General features: G+C 44.9%; 1 protein-coding gene across 2 annotated transcripts in view; it reads right to left on the reverse strand.

Moving 5' to 3' along the window:
- Window positions 1-24,741, reverse strand: part of ZMIZ2 (zinc finger MIZ-type containing 2) — a 333,804-nt gene that overhangs the window by 140,007 nt on the left and 169,056 nt on the right. For both annotated transcript variants that reach the window (XR_014970902.1, XM_085636043.1), the window contains exons 8-9: window positions 20,521-20,601; window positions 9,754-9,925 (exon numbers count right to left, since the gene is read on the reverse strand). Coding sequence is in view for 1 of the 2 variants with exons in the window: in XM_085636043.1 (XP_085492169.1) it covers window positions 9,754-9,925; window positions 20,521-20,601 (253 nt within the window). In the remaining variant the exon portion in view is untranslated. The remainder of the gene's footprint in view (window positions 1-9,753; window positions 9,926-20,520; window positions 20,602-24,741) is intronic.

Raw genomic sequence — 24,741 nt, forward strand, 5'->3', positions numbered from 1 at the left:
GCATTGTAGTTTACCCCAGGATCACCTGATGGGCCAGGAATATCATCTGGATCCTTTAAGGGTTGTTCATCTTCTACCCCCCCCCAGAAATATCATTGTCATCAGGGCTATATGGGCTGAGTGGAGAGTGTATGGGGGAAATATAAGGGTCTGGCACTTCTGGTGAAGGTACTCTTATGGGTGAAGTTTGAGCATGTTTTCTGAGAGGAACTGAAGGTGTGGGAGGAGGTTCCAGCTTTCGTTTAGAAGGTACAGTGGTGATATGTCCTGTCTTTGGATGAATAAGAAGAGTCTTTTGCTTTGGATCTGGGCGGAAAAGCTCTTCTATGGAAGAATCCTTCTTCGAGACCGGCTTGTCCTGTTCGGGATCGAGCTATTTGCCTGGCACAGTCTTGGGAGCGGATTGAGGTTTGGGTTCCGAAGAATTGTGGTCGGAAGCTTTTTTCAGCTCGAATTTTTTCTTCGGATCGGAGATTTTTTCCCGAGTTGTTGGTTCCCAACCTTGTTTTGGGTCGACAGTTTTAGGAGCCGAAGTGTGCTTCGGTGTCGGACTGGACTTTTGTTTGACAATTTTAGGTACCGAAGTTTGTTTCGGTGCCCAAGTCTATTGGTTTCACTTTCGGTTTGAGAACTTTTGTTTATCGGGGTTGACTGAAGGCTGACTCGAGCCCGAGTCGCGTAGAGGCTTTTTGGAAATCTTCGTCGCCGGGCCCGAAGGCGGGGCATCGAAAGTTTGTGATCGGTGTGCACCTGGGCCCGAAGGTGGAGGTGGAACCGGTGAGAAAGTGCCATCTTTCTTGCATGGTATGCCCCCACTTTTTGCTGAATTGCTGAATGTACTGTGACTGAGTGTGCCCTGGACTCCTGCCAATCAGGTGCCCAGGGCCTATCTTCCTTCCCTAAAAACCTCAAATCCAAATTGGCAAACCGTGGACACATGTCAGCCCCTGGTAAATGGTACCCTAGGTACCCAGGGCCTTGTGACCAGGGAAGGCCTCTAAAGGCTGCAGCACTCATTGTGCCACCCTTAAAGGCCCTGTACCCGAACACACACTGCCCTTGCAGGCGGAGTGTCTGGGTACAAGACAAAACAAAGTCGATATGGCACACATCCCTGTGTGCCAAGCCCACCACCTACACTGCCCTGGCATACATCAGCCACCCCTCTAGCTGGGTGCCATATGCCAGTGGTGTGGGAACAGGAGCATGAGCCCTGTGTCCCTACAGTACCCAGGTCCATTCCTAGGCACTATAAGTGCAATGCTGCCATTTAAGAGTACATGGTGCTGAGAGCTCGTCAAACACGAACTCCACAGCACCATAATGGCAACACTGAAGACTGAGAACTTGGTATCAAACTTCTCAGCACATTAAACCCGCACTGATGCCTGTGTGGGATTTAATGTACTAAGCACCCCAGAGGGCATCTTAGATATGCCCCCTGAAACCAAACCTACAATCCACGTCTGGTCTGGGAAGCTGCCACACAGCAGACATGTTGCTGGACCCCTGGGTAGGAGAGCCCCGCTCTCCTGGGCCTACAACAATGCACATCCTGGGCGAGGTGCTAGGTCTCCTCCCCCAGGATGGACAGGGGGAAGCTTCAAAGGCATGCCGCCTCTGTGAGCTTCCCCAGGCCACTTACTGCCCCCACTCTGGCGGGAAGCCTGGCCGGAAACCCCAAATAAGGACAGGGGGTGTGCCAGCTTGCCAACCCCACCCCTCAGGTGGGGGAGGCGAGCTGAAGCACATCTCCGGGCGCTCGCCATCTTGAAGATGGGAGGCCCTGCCCAATCAGGACTAGGCTACTGCCCCCCTCCCAGAGGAGAAGGGCAGGATACGGGGTGTACCCACCCCAGGACAGGGACCCATTGGTCCTTGACCTACCTGTAACGCCCCTAAATCTCGTATTTAGGTGCACCCTGAACCTTCCTTCCCTAGGGTCACTTTTAGATTAGCACAAAGGAATCAAGGACACAGTTTCTCACACAATTTTTTACTCACTCATTTAGTAAGCACAACTAAAGAACTTATCAAGGAAGCACATCTAATTAATCAAGAAACTTCTGGTCATCTCAAACACCCAAATGGCTAAAATAAATACTCTCAGGCTTATTTCCGCAAATATTTGTGGGCTAAACGACGCCGTAAAAAGGCAGAAAGTCACGCAAGGCATACGGTCTTTAGGGGGTGATATCTGTCTCCAGGAGACACATATAGAGGGATCACAAAAACACCTATTAAATTCACTAGGGCTTAAAATTATAGGGGCTACTACACAAGGAGCTAGAATAAAGGGGGTAGGAATTATGGCTGACAGGAGACTTCCTTTAAAAAACCCACATGTCAAATCTGATCCACTAGGCAGATGGGTAATCACTGAGTGCCATCTCTTCTCTAATCCCGCTTTTACCCTATGCTCTATCTATGGTTGTAACTCTGATGACCCAGGGGTCATCAACTGGATCTCTGGAGAATTAGCTCACTGGCCCACCCCAATAATTATTTGTGGTGACCTCAACATTAATTTGCCCTGCGACTGGGAAACCGACACTAGGTGGAAATATAAAGGCAGAAAACAGTTAGTGTATCAAGCAATCATTAGCTTAGCCCAAACCCATGGGCTGAGCGATGAGCGATGTTTGGTCTAAACTTAATTCCAAACAACCCGGATAGACTTATTTTTCTGCACCCCACCGGTCATTTGCTAGACTAGACTATTTTCTCATTTCTTCATCCCTACTGGGCAAATGTACCATAGACACAGCGCCACGTTTTATGTCAGACCACAACCCACTTATTTTGGACATCAAGGGGCTAGAGAACTGGAAAGAACCCCCTGGATGGAGCTTTGAGAAAGCCCTCCTACAAGACATAGGCTATAGAACTCACATGCAAACCAGGCTTCAGGAGTTTCTGGAGATAAACATTGGAACGGCCTCAACCATGGTAGTCTGGGATACACTAAAAGCGGGTATTCGGGGAGAAACTTTGAGGTTCTTGATTAGGAAAAATAAGAAAGACAAATTGAAAATACTCAATCTCCAGGAAAGGCTTAAAGAATCAGAAATTAAACTAGTCCAAATGGTTCACACTGGTCAGGATGTCGAGAACCTACAAAATGAGGTTATATTAATCAAGGCCGAAATAGCGACAGTATTTGCTGAAAAAAAACGCAGCTAAATGGGCAGCGACGCGAGAAACAAATTATGAATGTAGCGATCGCATTGGTCATCACCTTGCTGTCAAAACTAGACAACAGACCATAGAAAGCCAAATACTTTCGATTCAAGCACCAACAGGAGTTGAAACTAGCGATCCTAGTGAAATACAAAAAAGCTTTCAAGATTTTTACTCGAAGCTATATTCAGAGGAGAATAACGCGCCAGTCGATTTAGAAGATCCTGAGACTACCAATTATCTAAAAAAGATAGTTAGCCAGGAGTATCGTGAACAACTGGAAACTATTCCGAACTGGGATGATATCCTGGAAGCCCTAACCAGCCTTCCAGACGGGAAAGCCATGGGAATGGATGGCATTCCCGTGGAGTTCTATAAAAATATTTGCATCCCAAATTAAGCCTTTCTTTCTTGCTGTGATAACCACCATATTTAACGGGGCTTCCCCTCCGGCCTCCTGGTCAAATGCCAAAATGTCTATCTTTCTTAAAAAAGACAAGTCACCTCTAGAAATGGGCTCTTATAGACCAATTACACTTATAAACTGCGATTCTAAGGTATATTCCAAAATACTTGCTACAAGAATTTCTACTGTAGCTGAATCCCTGGTGTCAGAATGGCAACACAAATTCATACCCAAGAAAGGCACCACTGAACACATTAGACGGGCCATTACTCTGTTTGACGCAGCGCAGGTGACAGGAGACCCGATGTCTTTGATCTTACTAGATGCTGAGAAAGCATTCGATCGGGTCTCCTGGCGGTTCCTGTGGTGTGTCATGAAGAGAATGGGATTCGGGCCAAAACTCATGCAGGCTGTACAAGCTCTATAACAAAGCCCGACGGCCTGCGTGCTGGTTAATGGGAGATTGACCGAGCAATTAAATATCTCTCGGGGAACCAGGCAAGGCTGCCCCTGCTCCCCCCTACTCTTTGCCCTTTATATAGACCCCCTAATCAAGAGGATTGAAAAGAACCCAACAATTCTGGCAATAAGCATGCAGGGAATCAACACTAAAATCATGGCTTATGGTGATGACTTGGCCATAGCCACTTCTGAACCTAAGAGTGCCATTTTGGCATTGGAATTGGAGGCACAAGAATTCTGGAAAATTTCGGGATATGCGCTGAATAAAAATAAAACCCAGATAATTATAAACAGGAAAATCAATTGGATTGATCCCCGGATCGTGACTCAGGCTAAATATTTGGGGGTCATAGCACAGCCAACATAGATGAAATTGTAACTGAAAATATATCCCCCTTGATTACCGAAACCAAAAAAGCCCTGAAAAAAATAGACAACTTACACCTGACTCTTGTAGGCAGATGTAATGTAATCAAAATGACCTATTTCCCGAAATTGCTATATTATTTCCGCTCCATCCCATTGGAATTCAGCAAGGCCAAGCTCCAGAAACTCCAACAAATTTTTACGCAATTTATTTGGGCTTACTCACAACCTAGACGAGCACTAAACCAATTGTCTCTTCCCAGGGAACGAGGTGGTTGGGCACTTCCTAATATAGCACTATACTATTGGGCCTCAGTTCTACAATACAGTACTGAATTGTTTAAGGAACATTCCCTCCCTCTCCCAACTGGCCTTCCTTCACCATTTCGGCTTCTATTGGGAGAAGAGACCCGTGGCTGCTTATTTAGACAAATATCCTTCGGATACTATAAGCACGTTAGGTTTAAGACATTGATGAACTCTTTTAAGGTCTTTCGCAATATCCGCAAAACCTATGGGCTAGGAACATTTAACTATTATACTCCCATTACCGAGAACCCCAATCTTCCGGCTATTTTTGACAGGTCTTATCTACTGAATTGGTATACGGCTGGTATCACTAAGCTAGGAGACCTAATTTCCAGGAAAGGAGTTAAGCTATTTCCAGAGCTACATAGCAAACACGGACTGAAAAATCATGACACCTTCAAATACCTTGCTATTCACGACTTTCTCGTTCGAAAAGTCGGAGGACCTGCAGGATTCTTGGAGAATGAACTCATTAATACACTGCGAGCCCCAACGACCCCTCAAATAGGTCTCATTTACTCTACTCTAAACAGCCAAACCCCAGATGACTTGCTTAAAATAGCAGACAAGTGGCTTATTAAACTAGAGGCCCCGCACAGTATGTTTTACAACTCACTGGCGCTCTCTCAAAGCGACTTATTGTCAACAAAACTACAGGCGCAACACTTCAAGACCATTTTTTTTCTATATATTACACCCAGTAAAATTGCAAAATGGGGAACAGGCAGGGGGACAATGTGCTCCCGAAGCTTGGAGTTTGGTGCCGATGCAGTACATATGTTTGCCGTCTGCTCCAAACTTACTCCAGCTCTTCGCAGAATTCAGGATTTTCTGGGAAGGGTCATTACACAGACTATAGCTCTGACCCCTATAACCATACTACTGGGAACCCAGGAAGAGATTAATAGGGAAAAAGGTGGGGCGCTCATCTACGTTGCTATGACAATATGGAGGATCTGTGTGGCATCGGCATGGATTGAGACTGACCCACATTCCTTCCCCCAATGGCTAGCTAGGCTAGTTGCGACTTACCACCTCGAAAAGGCCATATACGCTAAAAAAGGGCGCAAAGGGACTAGACATCTGGGGACCCTTCTCCACCTGGTTGGAACAATCAGATCAGTCAGGTTCATATGTTTAATCGGACTGCCTTCCGATTGGGAGTTGGAGTTGGCATAACTCAAATTTATTTATCGTATGCATTGGAAAATAAAATTATTTAAAAAAAAAATCCACTGAGCGCCCGAAGGCTCAAAAGCACCCTGCACCCTGCCGCCCGAGTGGCCCTGGCAGTGTAACCTCTACACCTATCTACTTCCCCATTTGCCCTGAGCAAGTGACCAGGAGCCCAGCTCCCACAGCCGCGTGGCCCGCTAGGCAGCAGCCACCAACCAAGGCCCCCCTGCCTCCCATAGGATAACATTGGGCCTAACTCACTCTGCACCCGGCTGCCCCTGTGCCGCTGAGGGTGAACCAACTGTACCTACCTGACCCTGGGAGACCCCCGAGTCTGTGCCCAGAACCATAACTTTGCCAGTCGCGTACTTACCCAAAAGCTGATAACCCAATTTTTCTCCATAGGGTAACATTGTCTGGTTTCTTCTGAAATTTCTTCTAAGTGTGGAGTTTCTAAAAATATTCACCTAAAATCAACCGAGTAACGAAAACGAAACTACTCACATGCTATTAGGAGAGATCCCAGGGCTGGATCTTGGTGCCCAGCACTGACCCTGAAAAATATTCACAACCGTACCTACCAGTAACCCAATTTTCTTCCATAGGAAATCATTGACTGTTTCTGTGAAATTTCTTCCAATTGTCGATTTTTGCAAACTTCAAATATTCTTTAAAAATCGTACCAACTGTCAAAACTTAATTACTTACCGGTTTTAGATAGAGGTCCCAGTACTGAGTCTAGGAGCCCAGTACTGGATTACAAAAGTAACGAGAACCTACTTTACCTGCAACTTGAATTTTCTCCCATAGGGAATCATTGACTGTTTTCTATGAAATTTCTTCCAAGTGTCAACTTTTAAAATGGCTAAATATTGCCTAAAAATCACAACAGTAACTAAGTCGACTTTAATCACTTGTTTCTAAGAACTGTCCAAGGACTGAATCTAGGATCCAGTCCTGGAGTTACAAAAGTAATGCTGAAAGTAATCTATTGCAAATAACTTACAACTTTCATTGAGCTCAATGCATTATTGTGTTTGAAATTGTGTTGCCTATTGCAACAGCCTGTAACCAGTATTTACAAAAGTCAATTGCATATTGCAAAAGTATTTACCTAAAGCATCTCATTCTGAGAAAGTATATTTTAATACCTATTGTTGGTTCTAAAATAAAACAACCATATATTTTTTATATAAACCATTGGCCTAGAGTTCAGTTATTGAGTGTGTGAGACCACTTGCTGACTGAGTGTGTACAACAAATGCTTTACACTGTCCTCTGATACTGCCTTACTGCTCGACCAAGCTACCACTTTAGAGAGTAAGGTTATATCTAACTCTAGCCTCTGCCAAACCTCTGGGGACTGTGGACTCTGTACAGACTGTACCTATTAGGGAACAGTATATACAGAGCCACTTTCTCACAGAAAGTGAAACCTCACCCTGTGGGGGGGTAGCAAGAGGGTGGTCGTCTGTACTTACGACCGGCTGACCAGCTGGAAGGAGATCATCATCTTCTGCCTGCTCGTCGGCTCCGGAAGCTGAATCCTCTGCTTCGGAAACGATGACTTCTTCCTGCTGTTGTTCTTCGGATTCCGGTTGGACTGGAGTCTCCTGGACGAGGTTGTCTGGTGCCGATGAAGACTATTGTGCCACGACTCTGAGCTCGACTGTCTCAGATTGTCTTTTTGGACCGGAACAAAGCACAGGCCTGGCAATCTCAGCTTTCGTGCTCTGGAGGCAAGCACAGATTGCACACCTCATGTAGATCAGTGCGGGGAATTGGTGTCCACACCGAGGGCACTTTTTGAATGGTGTTCTTTCCATGAGCCGAAGGCCCAATTGTGCCCGACGGCCCTCGACGAGCACCTGTACCGAGAAATGCAGGTTGTTCGAGACGCGTGTAGAAGGAAGTCTCGATCAAAAACAATACCGACGGTAGGGATCAGTGAATGGGCGTCGAGAAGAGATCGGTAACTAAACCGAGCGGGAGCGACATACACATCCGAGCGCGATTGAGTCGATGCCCATGCGCACTATGCTCCAGAGGAGGAGTCATCTACCATACAAAGACTCTTCCAGGACAACAACAAAGTGTAATCAGCCGGGCCCACCACCAGTTGGCGATCTATGCACTAGTGTGTGATCTGCAGCCCATATGCCTCGAATATAGAGTTCAATAACTTAAGCCCACATAAAAACGTAGAGTGAAATCATATGAATACTCTTTTGTGGTGTCAAGATGAAATGATCAGCAATGTAACACGTAACACAGCTGTTTCAATGTGTGCAGCAAGGGAAAGTAAAAGAAAAAAGTCCAACACAACAGCGGATGAACAGTAATTAGACTACGGGAACTGATAAGAGCCCCCTTTTAATATATATTAAATACAAGAGATTTCGCGAGCGCTGTGCTGGCAAAACCTAACAAAAGGAGAGGACAACCAGAGGTTTGAAATGAAGGTCAGTTTTCATGCAGGAGTTTAGGGATAAAGAGGATATTTTTGAGATTGCATGCAGTCTGAGGATGCAAGATTGTTGAAACATTATTTGCCTGTGAAAACTTTGCTATATTAGATATGCACTAGAAAAGGGCAAACAGTATGTCCACAGTTGGGCTACTGCTACAGCAAGGTTAGCTGGTCAGCTCAACAGCTGGAAGTAAAAAGTAATAGTTGACACTTATTTAGAGAAAAATTAAGTGCCTTGGGCTGCACTGGACGGAAGCAATAACCAAATAATGTACAGATTGAAATGGGGATACTGCAAATGCCGGAGAAGAGGTCTTCTGATGTTTATCCGAAGGTTTGGCTCACAGCATTAATTACAAAATTGAGTGGGATGCATTTAGATGCCCAGGTTTGTATTGGAAAAGGAGGGTGAGGACAGCTTGTCAAACAGTTGAAGTGTATTGCCTGCATTCCAGTGGGTGAAGACGCAGCCACTGGTGTAAGGAGGATGGTTAACAGGGCTTCCTTTACAAATTCAGGGAACACTTTGTTAGCAAAGGTACGCTGATTAATTTCCTGAAGCACTACCCTTTAGTAGATGATAGGGGTGAGGAGTGGGACTGTAGATTCTGTGAGCAGGTTGAGGGGGCCCTTTAGGATAGCCATGACTTTAGCCTTCCTTGATCACACTTTCCATGTGCCTCTGACTCTGATGTGGGCCAAACAGGCTGGAGACTACCCTGCTGTGGGGCTTCACTACACAAAGGCCATGTCTGGAGACTAGTCTGGAAAGGACATTTGAAAAAAAGACCACCCCAGATGGACAGATGACTCAGAAGGCACTGTACATTGCACCAATATCACATGCAGTAAAGGGCAGGACTATCAGATGACCAGCGTGCGAAAGGCAGCAAGCATTGAACACAACATCCGAGGGCAGCTGAAAAGAGAAGACAGACAGTATGCATGCAATCACATAGGGGAAGTAGCAAACAACGCACCATTCAGAGTGCTACTGGGACACAGGTGCAGTGAAAGGATGGACAACAGATTTGCTGCATCTACTAGACACTGCATCAGACCAAGTATAGCCAGACCGGATGTGCACGTACTAAGGATGAACTAGTAAGAGGAGAGGGTGACCTATCCAGGAGAGAACGTAAGACTTCTCTGCCAGAATCCACCACTCTTGTCATAAAGGGTAGCTCATACAGAGTAAGTGTAATTGTACAGCTACAGCAAAACAAAGGCAAAAACAGACCATCCTACCAGCACTTTACTGGACGCCACCTCGTAGATAGACCGAACACTCCAAAAGAGCCTTCTAGGCATCACTGAACTACCATACTCTGTTTGGCAGCAAGCCCCTGCTGCTACACTGGAACACTGCGCTAGCAGGGCTTACCTTGGGGTGAAGGGTGCAGGGTATTGATGTTGGGTTTGATATCCGGCAGGAATGGAGACTTCACATCCTGCCCAGGGGACAAGTAGGGTGGGATGTTGCTTCCAGGTGTCATGGGCGGAGTGGGGTTCCCAGGCAGCGGGGAACTGGGGTAGCCTGGCATCGACCTTCCAGGCTGTAGGAGTGGGGGGGAGAGAGAAAAAAAATTGAAGTACAACCTAGGCATGATGAAAAGAGGCACAGAAGAAAGAACTGAGGAGCCCCACAATAGTTAGGTGTGAACCGTATATAGATTTTCACAGCAAGGCATACACTAGGAAGAGGTGTATATATCGAGTGAGGCATACCCTGCAGAGAAGGTGGGATGGGACAGGTCTCACCACAAGACACACAGGGAGGTAATTAGTAAGGAAGCACATCAATGTGCACAAAGGAGGAACAACCCTTTTCAAAACCCCATCTTTTTGACTGCAGTGAATAGTTTGTTCATTTGCCTTGGTTAACTACATAATAACTCAACAGAACTGTCTACTGTCAGTAGGTGAGCTAGCCCTTGCAAACTCTTGTTCACAGACCCTGCCTGGCCTCGACTCAAACCTTTAGGAATTAATGTCCCCTTTGTACTTAAAATTTCCGTAGGCAACTGTATCATTCACTACCCTTTCTACAACACAAAATGTTCTGATTTGTTGCACGAGCTTCCTTTCCAGCACCAGTTAGAACATTTGGTACTCTTCTACAAGAAAAACTGAGCAACCTTTGTAAACAATGTCATAAAACAATAGTGATCTTAATTAATCTGCAGTAATTCTACATCTGTAACAACTCAAGACAAAAAAATAAGCCTGCCGACATATTTGCACCTGTATGAAGCAGAATTTTGGGAAGTACAGATCCTAAATTTAAATAAAAACATGCTCACGAACAAGACTTCTCACTGAGCCATCGCACCAGCTCATTGTTATGTTATAATGATCTTGTAAAGCGCACGTACACCAATTAGTTTCATGGCGCCGATTCTAGGAGTTGCCGAACCCAGTTGGAGTTATTCATAAGCTTGAGTATACAGCCCAGCCTTAAGAGATTTCCTAAAACTCAGCAGGTCAGTGCATGATCTAATTTCCTAAGGAAAGGAGCTCCACACTCTGGAAGCCAAAGTTGCAAATCTGCAGCCCCCTTGTCGCTTCAACTTAAAGGCAGGAGTTGCCAAAAGATGGAGGTGGGCTGAGCGTAGACTGCGTGGGGGAAATGTACCTTTGAATAAGGCTGTCGATACATTTAGGGCTCCGTCCATGTAAAGATTTAAAGACCAAACATCCTACTTTAAAAGCACAATGCTGGGGTATGGGAAGCCAATGCACCTTCCTCAGATGTGAGGTGACATGTTGCCATCTTGGTTGCTGGTGACTCAGTCTGGCTGCTTGATTCTGCACCACCTGTAACCGTTTAGTTAAGAAGAGTGGCAGACCAAGGTAGACTGAGTTGGCATAGTCTAGGTGTGACATAATCGTAGCAGTCACGACCTGTATCAGTGCTGCCTGTGTGAGAAGTCTGCTGATCTTCCGTAATTGGAAGAAACAAGTAGAGACCACAGAGCCAACTTGGGTTTTAATGACAGGTCGTTATTTAGCGTGACACCAAGGCTTTTTGCAGAAGAGGAGGGAAAGGGGGAGGGTCCCAGTTCCATTGGCCAGTAATGTGGACCCTAAAAGTTGTGGCTGCCCCCGTCAAGACTAGTTCGGTCTTGCCAGGGTTAAGCTTTAAATGGTTACAGTCCATCCAGTGGCGGATGTGCAACATAGTAGCTTGGAAGTCGACTGATTGCGGTGAGTTGTCGATTGTAAACATTAATGGTAAGTCGTCGGCATAGTTAAAGGTGACAACTTTCCTTGCCTTGAGAGACCGAATCAAAGGAAGGAGGTAGAGATTAAACAAATGAGGGGACAACGAGGAGCCCTGCTGGACCCCGCAAGTTGTTTTTAACTTATGTGCCGTAAACTGGGCGACGCGGACTGACTGGGAGCGATCTTCGAGAAAGGATCTAATCCAACCCAAGGCTGAGCCCTGGATGCCAGGCTCCCTGACACGGTCCACCAAAATACCATGGTCGACCGTGTCCAAGGCGGCCGAGAAATCTAACAGGACCTGGGCCTGGAGAGTACCTCTGTCAGCTTTCTCCTGCAGGGAGTCCAGTACCACGAGTATCAACGTCTCCATTGAGTGGGCTGGGCGAAATCCAGCTTGATGTGAGTCGAGATAGTTGGATTGTTCAATAAAATTAGACAAACACTTCACCACATGAGCCTCCAAAACCTTAGCCAGGTACAGGAGCAAAGATATTGGGCGGTAAATTGACAGAATCTGGGGGTCTGCCCCACGTTTCTTCAGGAGGGGAACCACAATTGCCTCTTTAAAGGCTTTAGGAACACGACCCTGGACTAAAGATTTGTTCAAAAGAGCAAGGGCTGGGCCCGGGAGGCAAGAGAAGGCTTCTTTTACGACGAGTGGTGGACAGCAGTCCAAGGGTGATCCAGATTTTACTTTAGACAGGAGGTCCTGGAAGGCCTCCTTAGGGATGGCCGAGAAGTGTTTAAGGGAACAGGGGTTTTCAACTCTAGAGGGGACTATCTTGTGGGAAGTACATATGGGAATACTGGTTTTGACAGAGGAAATATTTTTAATAGAGAAGTTATTCAGAGAGTCTCAAAGTACTTGAGTGGGAATGGGTTTACTTAGGAATCCGAGTTAGACAGTTCATTTACAATTGTGAAGATTTCCTTAGATCTGTTATTGGAAGTCAGAATTCTGGAGGAAAAGTGAGCGGCTTTGGCTGTTAAGATAGCCTTTTTATATTCGCTCAACGCCACCAGGTAGGTTTAATCCTGTCTGCTTAATAATTCTGTCTCCACTTCCTTTCCTGTTAGTGCAGGGCAAGTTTTTAGGTCGAGGGACCATCCGGTCTGCCGAAGGCAGAACCGGAAGTCCGGAGATCTTATGATTCTTAGAGTGGCTATTTAGCCCGCCTCTCTTTTTGCCTCTCCTCCATTGGCTGGCTTCCTAAACGGAGGCCAGCCATTGGAGGAGAGAGCCGTCCCTCCAAATAGGCTCCGTCTTTTTCAGATTCGGGGGCGTGTTCCGTGCTGTTCTTTCCACTTTTTAGCCACGCCCTTTTTTAGGCGTGTTTTTCTCTCCTCCAGCCAATGGCAAGAGGAGAAAAAAAGAAACACGCCCACGAATCCGAAAACGCCACTGCGTTTCTCCGAGGCATTTCTTCTTGACCTCGGAGAAAGGCAGTGGTGTCTGCGCAGAGCGGGTGATAGTCAGAAGCTTCTGCCATGTACAGCTACGAGCGGCATCGACGTTGCTAAGAGGTGTCCCAAGTGTTGTAAAGAAGTAGACCGCAAACTATCATTTGAGGAAAAAACATGAAGCAGTCAGGTACGCCATATTACTAGCACAGAAGTTTAAGAAGTCATCCTGGGTGTACTGTCGATCGAAAAAATTCACGAGCTAAGTGTTTTGAAATGTCTGGGACTATTGAGGAAGGCACCCGTGTTGGGTGGTTGTCAGATCGTGTAAGCTTTAGTAACAGCTCAATTTCCTTAAAATTAGAGTTGCCCTTTCCTCCTGCACACCTCTCAAAAGCCCATAGTTATCCCTTCGTGCAATGCGGCTTTTGAGCATCCGCGTTTGGAAACAGGGGGCGCTCTGTCCCGTTCGTGAACTCTATCGTTTCGCCTTCCAGCCTGCTCCTTCGCGCCAACCCAAGAAAATTAAATCAAAGAGACAGCTGAAACTGCTAACCAATCGGAAACTGCGGTCATTGGATAGGCGTGGTTAGGAGCGGGAATCCACGGAGTTCTGCTTATCACGTGGCTCCGGCACCGGGGAATTGGTCGCTTCCTGCTCCCGAAATTAACCGCCACCTAGAATTCCTCCCCTGCTCCCCGATGTATCCCATGTCAGCCTTCACCGTGGAGCCCTTGGGTAAGTAGTCCACTGCTTTTGGAAGAGCTAGGCCCACTCTAGTGCGTCTTTTAAAGAGGTTGTGTGTGTCTACAGCAGCTCGTTAGAGAAGCAGTCTAGTTGACACGCATGTTGAGTGTGTCACTGTCAAGGAGCACTCTCCGCAGCATAGCTTCCTGACCGTCACCCCAGTGCCGCTTGGTTGCCAAACGCAGCCGGTCATCAGCACATAGCCGCCAAGATTTCAGTCTGCTTATGTGTGATGTTTTCTTTTTTGACACTTATGTGTGATAGTTCAGAGCTTTATGTGTCACTTGATTAGGGTGACCAGATGTTGAGAAGCAAGTACTGGGACAGGTCAGTCATAAAAGCAGGACTAAAGCCTCTAGTCTCACTGTTACATCTCGTTTCTGGGAAGTGCCAGTACTTTCCAATTAACAGTGTTCTGTTTTTTGTGAGAAGTGCAGATACTCTCCCTCTCAAAATAAAAAAGTGCTGGAACTCCGTACCGGCTCGTTGAAATCATTGTATATTTATGTGTATATACGCACAGAAATTTACAAGGCTACTTTTACATAACATTAGCTATGGCAGAACATCCACATTGCGTTTCCCCTGCTGATCTTTTTATTCTGTCTCTGACTTAATTACATTATTTGGGCCCCATGGATTTACGTGTGTACAATCACCTAATACTGGTGTTTCGTGGGATGTTCACTCATTTAGTATCGCTAGTGCCCATTTGACTTGAGACTTACTGACTATGTGTCTAAATTACAGAAGTTGGTTGATTGCAAGGTTTTTTGGGGGGGTTTGCAAAAAGAGCTGATTAGGGATCATGTGGTAATACATGCATGCTATCCAAAAGAGTCTTTGGGTTAGTTAGGGTGTCGCACTAGATGACGTTTTTAGGTCTCGGCTAGCGAAGGCTGCGAGTAAAAAAAGATCCCCTGCGGCCTTATTTGTTCGAGGCTGCAATCTCACGAGGTTATGTGAATCCATTGTTCCCACAGGACTACAAAATATTTTATGGAAAGGAGTAATTTGTCACTCCGAATCACTAAACCGTGTCTAAACTTTTTTAAAATAACAAATATCAGTCTCGTCTCGTGTAATTCCAGGGCTTGGCCGTTCGCCCTCCCCCGACATCCCCCCCCCCCCAAAATAATGCATTTGTAATCGGTTTATGGAAAGGTAACTAACCCGGGCAACAGTGCTCTGCGCGAGCCACAAAATGGGACAAACGCAAGCAGAAGTCACCCACGCCCTCCTCGAAGCGCTATGGGGGAACGCCGTGATATGGGTTTGCCAGGTATTTAAACTCACAGACCTCAAGTGTGAGACCTCTGACAGGCGCGAACAACCTGCAGTTTCGCTACTTCCTGGCCTCTGGACAAAAGACTGCGTAATTGCATTGGCTTCTGGGATTGAACGGCAGCTAATATTTGTTTGGGCTGTGTTTCCATGGCAACCAGTGCACTTTCTATTAATTAGACAGTTTATTTCCGGCATATTTCTGATACCTTCTTTTCTTTTTTTAATCACTGGTAATTTCAGGTTGTCAAGAAGAAACTTGCAGAGACCTGGAATGAAGACGTGTGATGTCTTTTGAAAATACACTACAGTACAAATGCACACTTCTTGTGCTGGACTTACAGATAGAGTGTCATTAATAATAATGCACTCTTAATTTCCTCATGCTTTTCGGTGTAGCGGTGGTATTCAGTTTTCATAAAAGCAGGAGGCATGCACATGTACAGGGGTCTTTCAGGGAGGCGTGGTCGATTTAATTAAGGGCGTGGCTTAAAACATTTAAGTGAAAAAAATCTGTGCTTAGCATAGTGTGCTTGCCGACTAGTATTTTGTCTTTTTTAATTGTATCTAGATATATAATACAACATGTAACTTACACCTACAACAAGCCATGACTATTGGCTTTGTCAATGGTTGTTAGTTGCACAAGATAAATAATGAACAACTATGGCTTTGTTGTATATAATGTTGAAAATGCTTCAGTTCTGAAAGGATGAGGCTGTGGAAGAACTATAACAAGTCTCTTTGATGTTACATCACAGACAGCGAAGGATGTTCCTGCTGCAGAGTTATGATTTTGTTTCACCCTGATGGCGAGGGCAAACCTGGAGAGCCAGATAGCCTCGCCTCAGCATCTACTTTTTAAAACTACTGGTGCTGACCACCGGCAGGACCTGGCCCACTTAAAGCCCTGCGCTTAGTACAGTTATTGGCAGCGGAACACATAGGCCAATCTGTATTCTTAAAGCAGAAGAGGTGACCTGCTCAGGGTGTGATCTTTGCAGTGCAGGCTCAATGTAATTGTTGAAAGAGTGTAGCAGGCTGCATTTACTGATACGCATCATTTGAGAGAGATTAAGCTATTGACATTGTAAATAACAATGCCGTTGCTTTAAATGTTTTAAAAACAAAAACAAACAAAAATAATGTCATGAGCAATGCCAATAGCTCTAACTTCAACAATGCCCGAGACCATTGCATTGTAAATGCTTGTTGTAATTGTAGTTCAGGGGAAAACCATCTCTGTGCGTCAAGACGGCGAGACAGTTTTATTTCTTTAAGTGGGCCATGTTTACTACTGGCTGCTAGTAACCAAGCTGAGATAGTTTCCTCGTAACGATTAACATTGGGATAGGTGGCTGGGGCTGTGTTGGCCAGCGTAGCATGGAATTCTTTTTTATCAGTGGTGTTCCATTTCCTGGCCAATACACCCATAGTCATGAAATTGTAATTCTTATGGTACACTTAGCAATAAACCAGCTTCAAGGAACACAACACAAATATTTGCTAAATTTAATTAGCGATAAAACGTAAAGAGGAAAAAGTAGGCATGAGGAGAGAGTGCAGCCCCAAAGACCACATTCAGAGTCAAATAAAGGCATGTCAGAACAAACTCCACAAAGAGTTAGCAATAAGAACACCACCCGCCGCCTGTCATTTAACTTGTTTGTGTAAAATCAAAAATACAGATTTAATCAGAGACTGTAATAATTATACAAACATTTAAGATTTTACTGCAACATTTAAATATATGAGACAATTTGTGCTAAAGCTCAAGTTCTATTCCAATTAGAACACTTGTTGTTGAATATAATCAATATCTGTTTACAATGGATCAGCCACATAAAATGTGTTCAGCCAACATGTGTTTCGCCCTAAACAGGCAAGCAGGCCTAGGGCTTTTTCAAAGCTTTTGGTGTGTATGTATCCTTAAGGATGGTTATTCATGACTGTCGTACAGATTTAGCGTTAAGAGCCATAATTAAGTTAGTCAGAGCTGGTGTAGAGCCTCTTAAGGAACTAAGTAAGGGCTGCAGCTCGATATTAGCCTTAGGAGTCCAAACAAAGGACTTGCATGGGAAGGGCCAAGCAAAACGATGGAGGATGCGTAGAAGAGGGCTTCCATCTTCAAGTAGCTTAATTAGTTTCCATTTAGTACATTTAAAATAAAAAAAAAATAATAATAAGAGGTACTGCATGTGTGAAATGTGTCGAAGTCCAAGTATGGGTAGAGCAGTTATGAATCTAGGACCCTCAGAAGGGTGTTAGCCGGCAGCCATTGTAGAGCTCAATAACTAACGTAGGCGGCACTTCTGAATGGGAGGGGCTAACAGATCCAAGCGTTCCATGATTGGATCTTGTCGGGATAATAGTGTGACTGTCTTATGCGGTTTGGGAATCCTAAAACATTGCATTTAAAGAAGAACGAAGTTCACGAGCTGGTACCGAGATTGGAAGTACACCAAATTCACTGTTGTTCCAACAATTAATCTAAATAAAAATTGGGTATCTAAATACACGTGGTTTTGAGTCAATAGCTCTTCTCAATTCCTACAAGTGTCACTGAATTAATGGGACATAGATTATGCAGCCACTGGAGCTGCCCTACGTATGCAGCCTTGACTTTTTTTGCCTTTCCTTTATTATTATTATTTTTTTTAACACCTAGCAAATACCAGAACCACACACGGACATCTTATAGAATGAGAATGCTCTGAACGGAAGGATTATGTTATTTACCCTGTAAGCATCTATTCGTAGTGCTGCACATTCACATGCTATGCATAATCCTGCCATCTAGTGTTTGGTCCGGACTCTGCAAATAATTTTTTGCTCTAGGAAGTTTAATGATCTGAGTCATGTGTCATTTCTCTTCCCACTCGAGCATGTCAAACGCTTTGTCCCTTCGAAAGATTGTTTTCCCCTTGCCATGAATAGAGTGAGGATATAGTCTCCTTTTGAAAGCCTATGTAATTAGACATGCTGTGTATGTAGGTTTTTTTGTCACCATCCAATACCTGCCGGGGAGGCGAGAGGGTGCATGTGAATCTGCAGTACTAAACTCTACGAATAGATGCCTACAGGGTAAGTAACAATCCACTCCCAGCATGTGTTGGCTGCAGATACACATGCTATGCATAAAGCAGTATCTCTCCACATGACAGCTTTAGACATGAGATGGTGCGGTTGTTTGAAATAACATTTAAAGGACTGTTTATCCAACTAAAGCCTGTTGTCTTGAGTGGCACTGTGCAATCATCGTGAACGGCACCATGCACAGCGCAAGCGGACACTGCTTCCTTTCTGCCACTCGAGTAGATTTTCTCTCGAGCGGCATTTTTTAGAACACAGAGTGCAGAAAACTCTGCAAACAGAGCAGAGTTCACTGCCCAGACTTAGATATTTCCTAAAAAGGCCATGGTTGCTCCTTTTTTTCTTGTTGAATGAGTTTTTGGCACAGTTGTTAATGTTCTTTTTGCATAACATATTTGGATGCATTTAACAATCCATCTTGATATACCCATTTTGGAAATAGCATTCCATTTGTTTGATTTGTTTTTCTGAAAGGTTCAGTACATTCCACATAGTACATAAGTTCCCTTTTAATGTCTAATGTCTAGTGTATATAAAGAACTTTCTGCAACAGATGTTGCTTTGGTTAGAAAACAGGTAACTCCAAGGTTTGAATTCAATGGAAAAGAGAAATGACCTAGGGTAAAAATTTTGGGTTGGTAAGTAAACGTACTTTGTCTGAGAACACTTGTAAGAAAAGTTCTTCAATTGGGAGTGCATGTAGCTCGCTGACCCTTCGTAAGAATGTTATCGATACGCGGAAAGCTACTTTCCATGTTAAGAATTACAGTTGGCAATTATGCATTGGCTCAAACGGTGGCCCCCATAAGCTGTGTTAAGACAAGGTTTAAATTCCACACTGGTATTGGAGGTATACATGATGGAATGATTTTTTAATCCTTCCATGAAGGCTTTGATTACAGGAATACGAAAAAGTGACTGGCGTTTCCAGTTTTGTAGCTGCAATAGCCGCTAAATATAGGCATAATGAGGTGTATGCTAACTGTGACCTTTGGAAGTGTAACAGGTCACATAGTTGTTGTTCTGTTGGGGGAAGAAGGATTAATGTGCTGCGTTGTACAGTAATGCACAACGCGCTTCCATTTTGCTGCATAGCAAGCCCTTGTGGTAGGTCTTCTTGCTTCCTTGAGAATAGTCATAGATTGGTTACACAAACATCTCTGAGCAGGAGCTCATGCCACAGAACGTTCAAGTCTCTGCCTCTGGGATTGCTTTTTAAAGGAAGCTAAGCTGTGCCTGCTCCACCCCCTTCTCACACCTTCGCAAAGACAGACCCATGGCCCAATAGTCACTCAGCTCGGACCAATCGACCAAGAATGCAATTAGCCAGATGTGTCAACAGCTGACTTGGTCAGTCTAGTTCTGTTAAACATTTTTAAATCACTTTAACTCAGAGCTGTGTCAAAGGACCAGAGATCTCTTTTCCCGCCAGCCTCCCACTTCCATCCATGGGCATCGGGGTTTCCACACCCCGCTACAGCATGGGTAGCCTAGTGAAAAGAGGCAGGAGGGCTCTGGGTAGGCTCAAACCATAGTAATGGGAATTTGTCAGGCTGCTCCAGGGACCTCTGGCGCTGCATAGATAGAGGAAACCTATGGGATTACAACAAATCCGGAGGAAGTAACAGTCTAACTCCCGGAGCATCGATCTCTGAGACCAGCTAGACACAGGCTTCCTCTGGCGCGTGCACACAAAAGGAAATGCTTGCCCATGTACCACCTCAGTCTTTTTATCTAATATGAAATCGAAAGAGGAGAAAAAATTATTTGCACGCAATAGTGGTTCCCACTTTACATTTGCATGCATGTACTATTCTGCACCCTCGCAGCAAAAAGGAGTATGCATGTGAACTAATTAATCTCAAACCTAAACCATGCAAACAATAATGGTTCTGGTTTGTCTCTTGCGGTTGGGCTCTCAAACCTATCATGTCATCATTCAGCAGACAGACCCATGGCAACACCAAATTATACAGAGCTGTTTCCACTGTGTATTTGTTTAAAGCGCATTGTATAGAAGTGCTTCAATAAGGGAGATGAGGACCAGGAGCACTGGGCCTAAGCAAGAACAGAGTGTGGGTTGTACAACCTCTCCCCAAAGGTCCTTTGGGACACTGCCTTTCCAATCAGCCAATGTCCGACAACTGGTAAACTAATAAACCTGGGGGAGGTGGCACTTTTAATCAGATGGTTTTTATGAGGTAGATAACTTTACATAAGGGCACTCTTACTGGTCAGGTGAACGTCCTCCGCAACCCCAACACAAACACAAACACTGTATATAAGCGGTGGAGACCAATCATCATTTCCCACTGCGCTCGCCATTCATCTCATCTTCTGGATTCTAGCCCCTCGGCCCCTTCCTTGGAAATACTTGTGGAACCCTAGGGCACTCACCCCGTTCATGCTGGGCTGGCTGTAAGTATTGAAGTTTCCTCCGTTGAAGTTGGGATTCTGCCCGTTGTACTGGTCTGTGGCCTGGAAATCAAGGACACAAGTGAACGAAAAGGTACTTATGACATTAAGATGTCCCTAGGTGACTGCTAACCTCAAACGAGGCAGGGTTCAAAGACAGAAAAAAAGACAGATGTTCAGAAGGCAGTAAAGTGAAAGGGGGAGAGGAGAGTTAGAGAGACAGCAAGATGGAGACAAATATAATGAGACAGAGAAAGGTGGCTAGAAATCTACTGTGACAGATACAGAAAGATTAAGCCGTAGCACATATAAGTGTGCATGTTTTGGGAAAAGTGAAAAGGTAAAAGAGCAGGCGTGGGATGTGCTTGAAAAAAGGCAGTAAGTGTTGGAAAATACAAGTGCAGATGGAGAGGCACTTGTGCTAAAGAATATCAAGGATAAAGGACTGAGACGGGGAATTGGTGACCAGGTGCTTACTAGGAGGACAAAAATCTGAAAACGTACATCAGGGAACCTGCATGTAAAAAAGTGGGTACTCATGCAGAGAAACCGTGAAGAAGTAAGGCATAAGTAAATAAAGGACGGTGAATGGTCACAGGAGGTAGGATGATCCTAAATATGTGCATATCAAACCACAGTTAAAAAACGAGTTATGTCATGATCGCAAAACGTAATATAGCTCGAAAGTGGGGGGTGGCGGAATCACCAACCCTAGTGGAGTGGGAGAGGGATATGGATTGGTGCATGTTTGCAGAAATAGAAGTCTGCAAAAACAGGGGATGCCCCCGGAAGTGGGATCGCTATGGGGGAAATGGAACAATAACAGAGGCAATATATGCAATCCCCCCTTTGCCTGCTGGAACAGTATAGTGGGGGAAGGTAACATAATGGAGATCCAATATGAAGATATGTGAGGTGATTTTAAAGTCTGAGATTGTAAGGGGTCCTGAAAGCTGTAATCAATTGTCCTGTTTCAAATGGTGTTGGTCGTGCACTGCTGCTGTTTCCTTAGTTTGTATAATCAATAAAAAGATTACTTAGTTATGTTTCTGGCTCAAACACAGCAAAACCACTGAAATGTATCAGTTCTGATTTGGGGCACAAATCATAATTCGCCCCACCTCCTTGTACTGCACGACTCTCCTGGTGAAAACATAGAAAATGTTTCAAGCACTTGCATTTCAAAGCTTTGTGCAATTTGTACAGCTCATTCACAAAATGTACACACAACCATGCCACAATCCTTGCACAGCTGCCCAGACTCTCCAGTTCCGGCTTACAAATAAAAATAAAAGAATCAGTCGACCAATGTGAGGACTTTGACCTTTGGCATGGGGGGGGGGGGGGGGGGGGGGGGGGAAGATGGGAGAATATTATGAAGAGGCAATGCCATTGACTATAAGAAGCAGCGTAAAGGTAACTTGATTCTGCTCCCAAGTTCTCAGTCTCCTATTTCCACCCTGTGGCAAGCTTCTGCAGCAAAGGAATGGGAGAAGAGGAGAAAGCTAACAGAAGGCAACTCGGATCTTTAGGAAACCAATTTCTCAAACCTTCTTGACCGAAACGGTGTGATGAAGCAACACAGGCCTAGTGCTTGAACATTCGAAGAGGGGGGACGCACACGGCCTGGAAAGCGACTTTAAGACAGAAAATGCCTCGAAAACGCAAACTCCTTGTAAAGTGCAAGGAGTTTCCATGGAAGGAAAAGACTGCTGCGTGGAATGACAATGGATGGCATGGGGTAGTAAGATCTAGCAACGAGTAGTTTTACATGTCGATGTAGTTTTGCAGCTGGAAGAAAAAACAAGTTACTTACCTGTAAACTGTGGTTCTCCAGTATTGGATATCTTTCATAGATTCACATGCTTGTATCTTCCCCGTCATGGTGGGAGTCTCACGGTATAATAAATAGATAGCAGTACAAAGAAAAAATTGCACCAGTCACATAAAAATGTCTTATACTTAGTCACCCAGTCCAATCATTAAATGGTCCAAATACCGACCAATGAGAAGCCAGCCCTGAGATCACAATTCCCAGCAGAGCCACCATACCTCAGATTTCCAGCCCAAGTGTGAGCCAAGAAAGTATCAAGAGGTAAAAGTATTCTACCTTAGAAATGGGGAGGCGGGCGGGTCTATGAAAGATATCATTACTGGAGAACCACAGTGTACAGGTAAGTAACTTCCCCCCCGCACCCCCCGAGTTTCAAGTTTTTATTTTTTGCATAGTTAATTAAAACCATTGCAATATTAATACTTAAAATAAAAATAAAATTTTCAACAGACAGTACGATTTCGTCCACTTTTGCTGGATTTGGTATTCTAAAAGGCAATCTTCAGATAAAACCAGTTAAGACCCTTTACAAATATAAAATCTGAATTGTGATTATAATAAATGTCATGAAGTAGCTGGATAATGTGAGTTACAGTCTCATATTTTCTTGCTCCAGCCGTGTGTTCCCTTTTATCAAGTCGCATTTAGTGTGTTATACAGATTGTCTCCACTTATTACAGGGATTATCCCTGTGCTGATGGCGGTATTTCCTTAGAGTTGTCCGGCTTAAGACATATTTCCGTCAACAGGAACTGCGGTGTCAGGGCTTTTGATGTTTTGGGAATTTTTTGTTCAGCCAGCAGAAGGAATTTTACCGCTCTGCAGTTTAGTTGTATATTTTCTGGATTTAAACAGGCTAGCACTGCTTGCCTCCTGGTATGGATGCCTGTTTGAAAGTTTCTTTGAGAAGCTGTTGCCGTGCTTGGTGCAGTTCCTTGCATAAGCATATTAGATGGTAGAATGTCACCTTGCTTGGTATTACACAGCCTGCACGGCTCTTGTGATAATATCCTCAGCCATGGTGGAAAGTGCTGAGCATATGGAAAGATTCCCATCCTATGCCTCAGAAAGTTCATTTTTATGGACTTAGAGTAACCCTGGTTGAAAAATGTTTGTGGAGCAAGTAATTTGTAGGAGTTAAGGGTCATCCAGGCATGCGATCTGTTTGAGAAGCTTGCCTTGTCCTCCACCAAAGTAATTTGTTTTATGGTCTTCCAGACTAGTTTTTTTGAAGTTCGGGTAGCCAATTTGCATATCCCAGAGTCCAGTGAGTTTGGTGGATTCTAGGGCTAGCTGAAGATAACTTCTAGCTTAGGAGTGCTCCCTGTGCTGTATATCATGCCACAACAGATAGTTTGGCGTGTTTGTAGTGGCACTTCTGATCTTGTGCCAGCAGATGATACAAGTACCATACCTAGCTAGAACTTGTCGTAGAAGGCCAAACTCCAGCCTTATTTGAGCAGGTGATGTATAGGACGGAAGGCAGAACATAGTTCTATAGGCTTTGACCTGCGTGTTATCCAGCTCCTTTGCATCTCTTACCCGCATTGCCTCACTACCATAAGCAAGTGAGGGGAGTAGTTTAGCCTGGACTACCTTCAGAAGCTGAGTCAGAGCGGCCCCATCAATTTATTTGCAAGATTTTTCATCGTTAAAACAATCAGCATACCTTTCCTTCTTGCTTCCTCTTTTTTGGCACCAGAACAACCCTTCCTTGTCGAATAGGACTCCTAGGTACTCGTATTCATGTGCTGGGTCGAGTTTTGTGCCACCAAGGAACCAACTTCTCTGGAGTTTTTTAGGTCTCGCCTGAGCCAGCGCATGCGCTACTCTGGCGAGATATTTAGGAGTGGAGTTTTAAAAGCCCGACCACAACTTTGTGTGGCATACAGTGTGCGGTTACGCGCACAGGCACGAGCCAGCGCATGCGCTACTCTGGCGAGATATTTAGGAGTGGAGTTTTAAAAGTCCGACCACAACTTTGTGTGGCATACAGTGTGCGGTTACGCGTACAGGCACGAGCAGAGGCGCCATCTGGCTTTCCTTTCGCTCGGCCAATCGCTCGGGCCTCACTTCAATGCCCCTCCCCCTCCCCCACCACAGAGCACATCTCGCAGCGGGTTTCATTTTGGGAACAAACCGTACGATTTGTTTTAATCCTTTAACCAGCAACAGAAAAGAGAAACAGGTTTACATTTTTTACGATATCGAAAGAATGGCCATTTGGAATCATGTGAGCGGAGTGGCACAATGAATCCATGTTATGGTATCAAACTGTTAAACGTGGTCACCGGTAAACCACACTAAACAGGATCCGTCCAATGTTGGCCTTAATTGGGAGCTTTGGGCCCTTCCTGTGTCAGCACACA

This window comes from Triturus cristatus, chromosome 11, assembly GCF_964204655.1.
Source record: "Triturus cristatus chromosome 11, aTriCri1.1, whole genome shotgun sequence".
NCBI classification, from domain to species: Eukaryota; Metazoa; Chordata; class Amphibia; order Caudata; family Salamandridae; genus Triturus; species Triturus cristatus.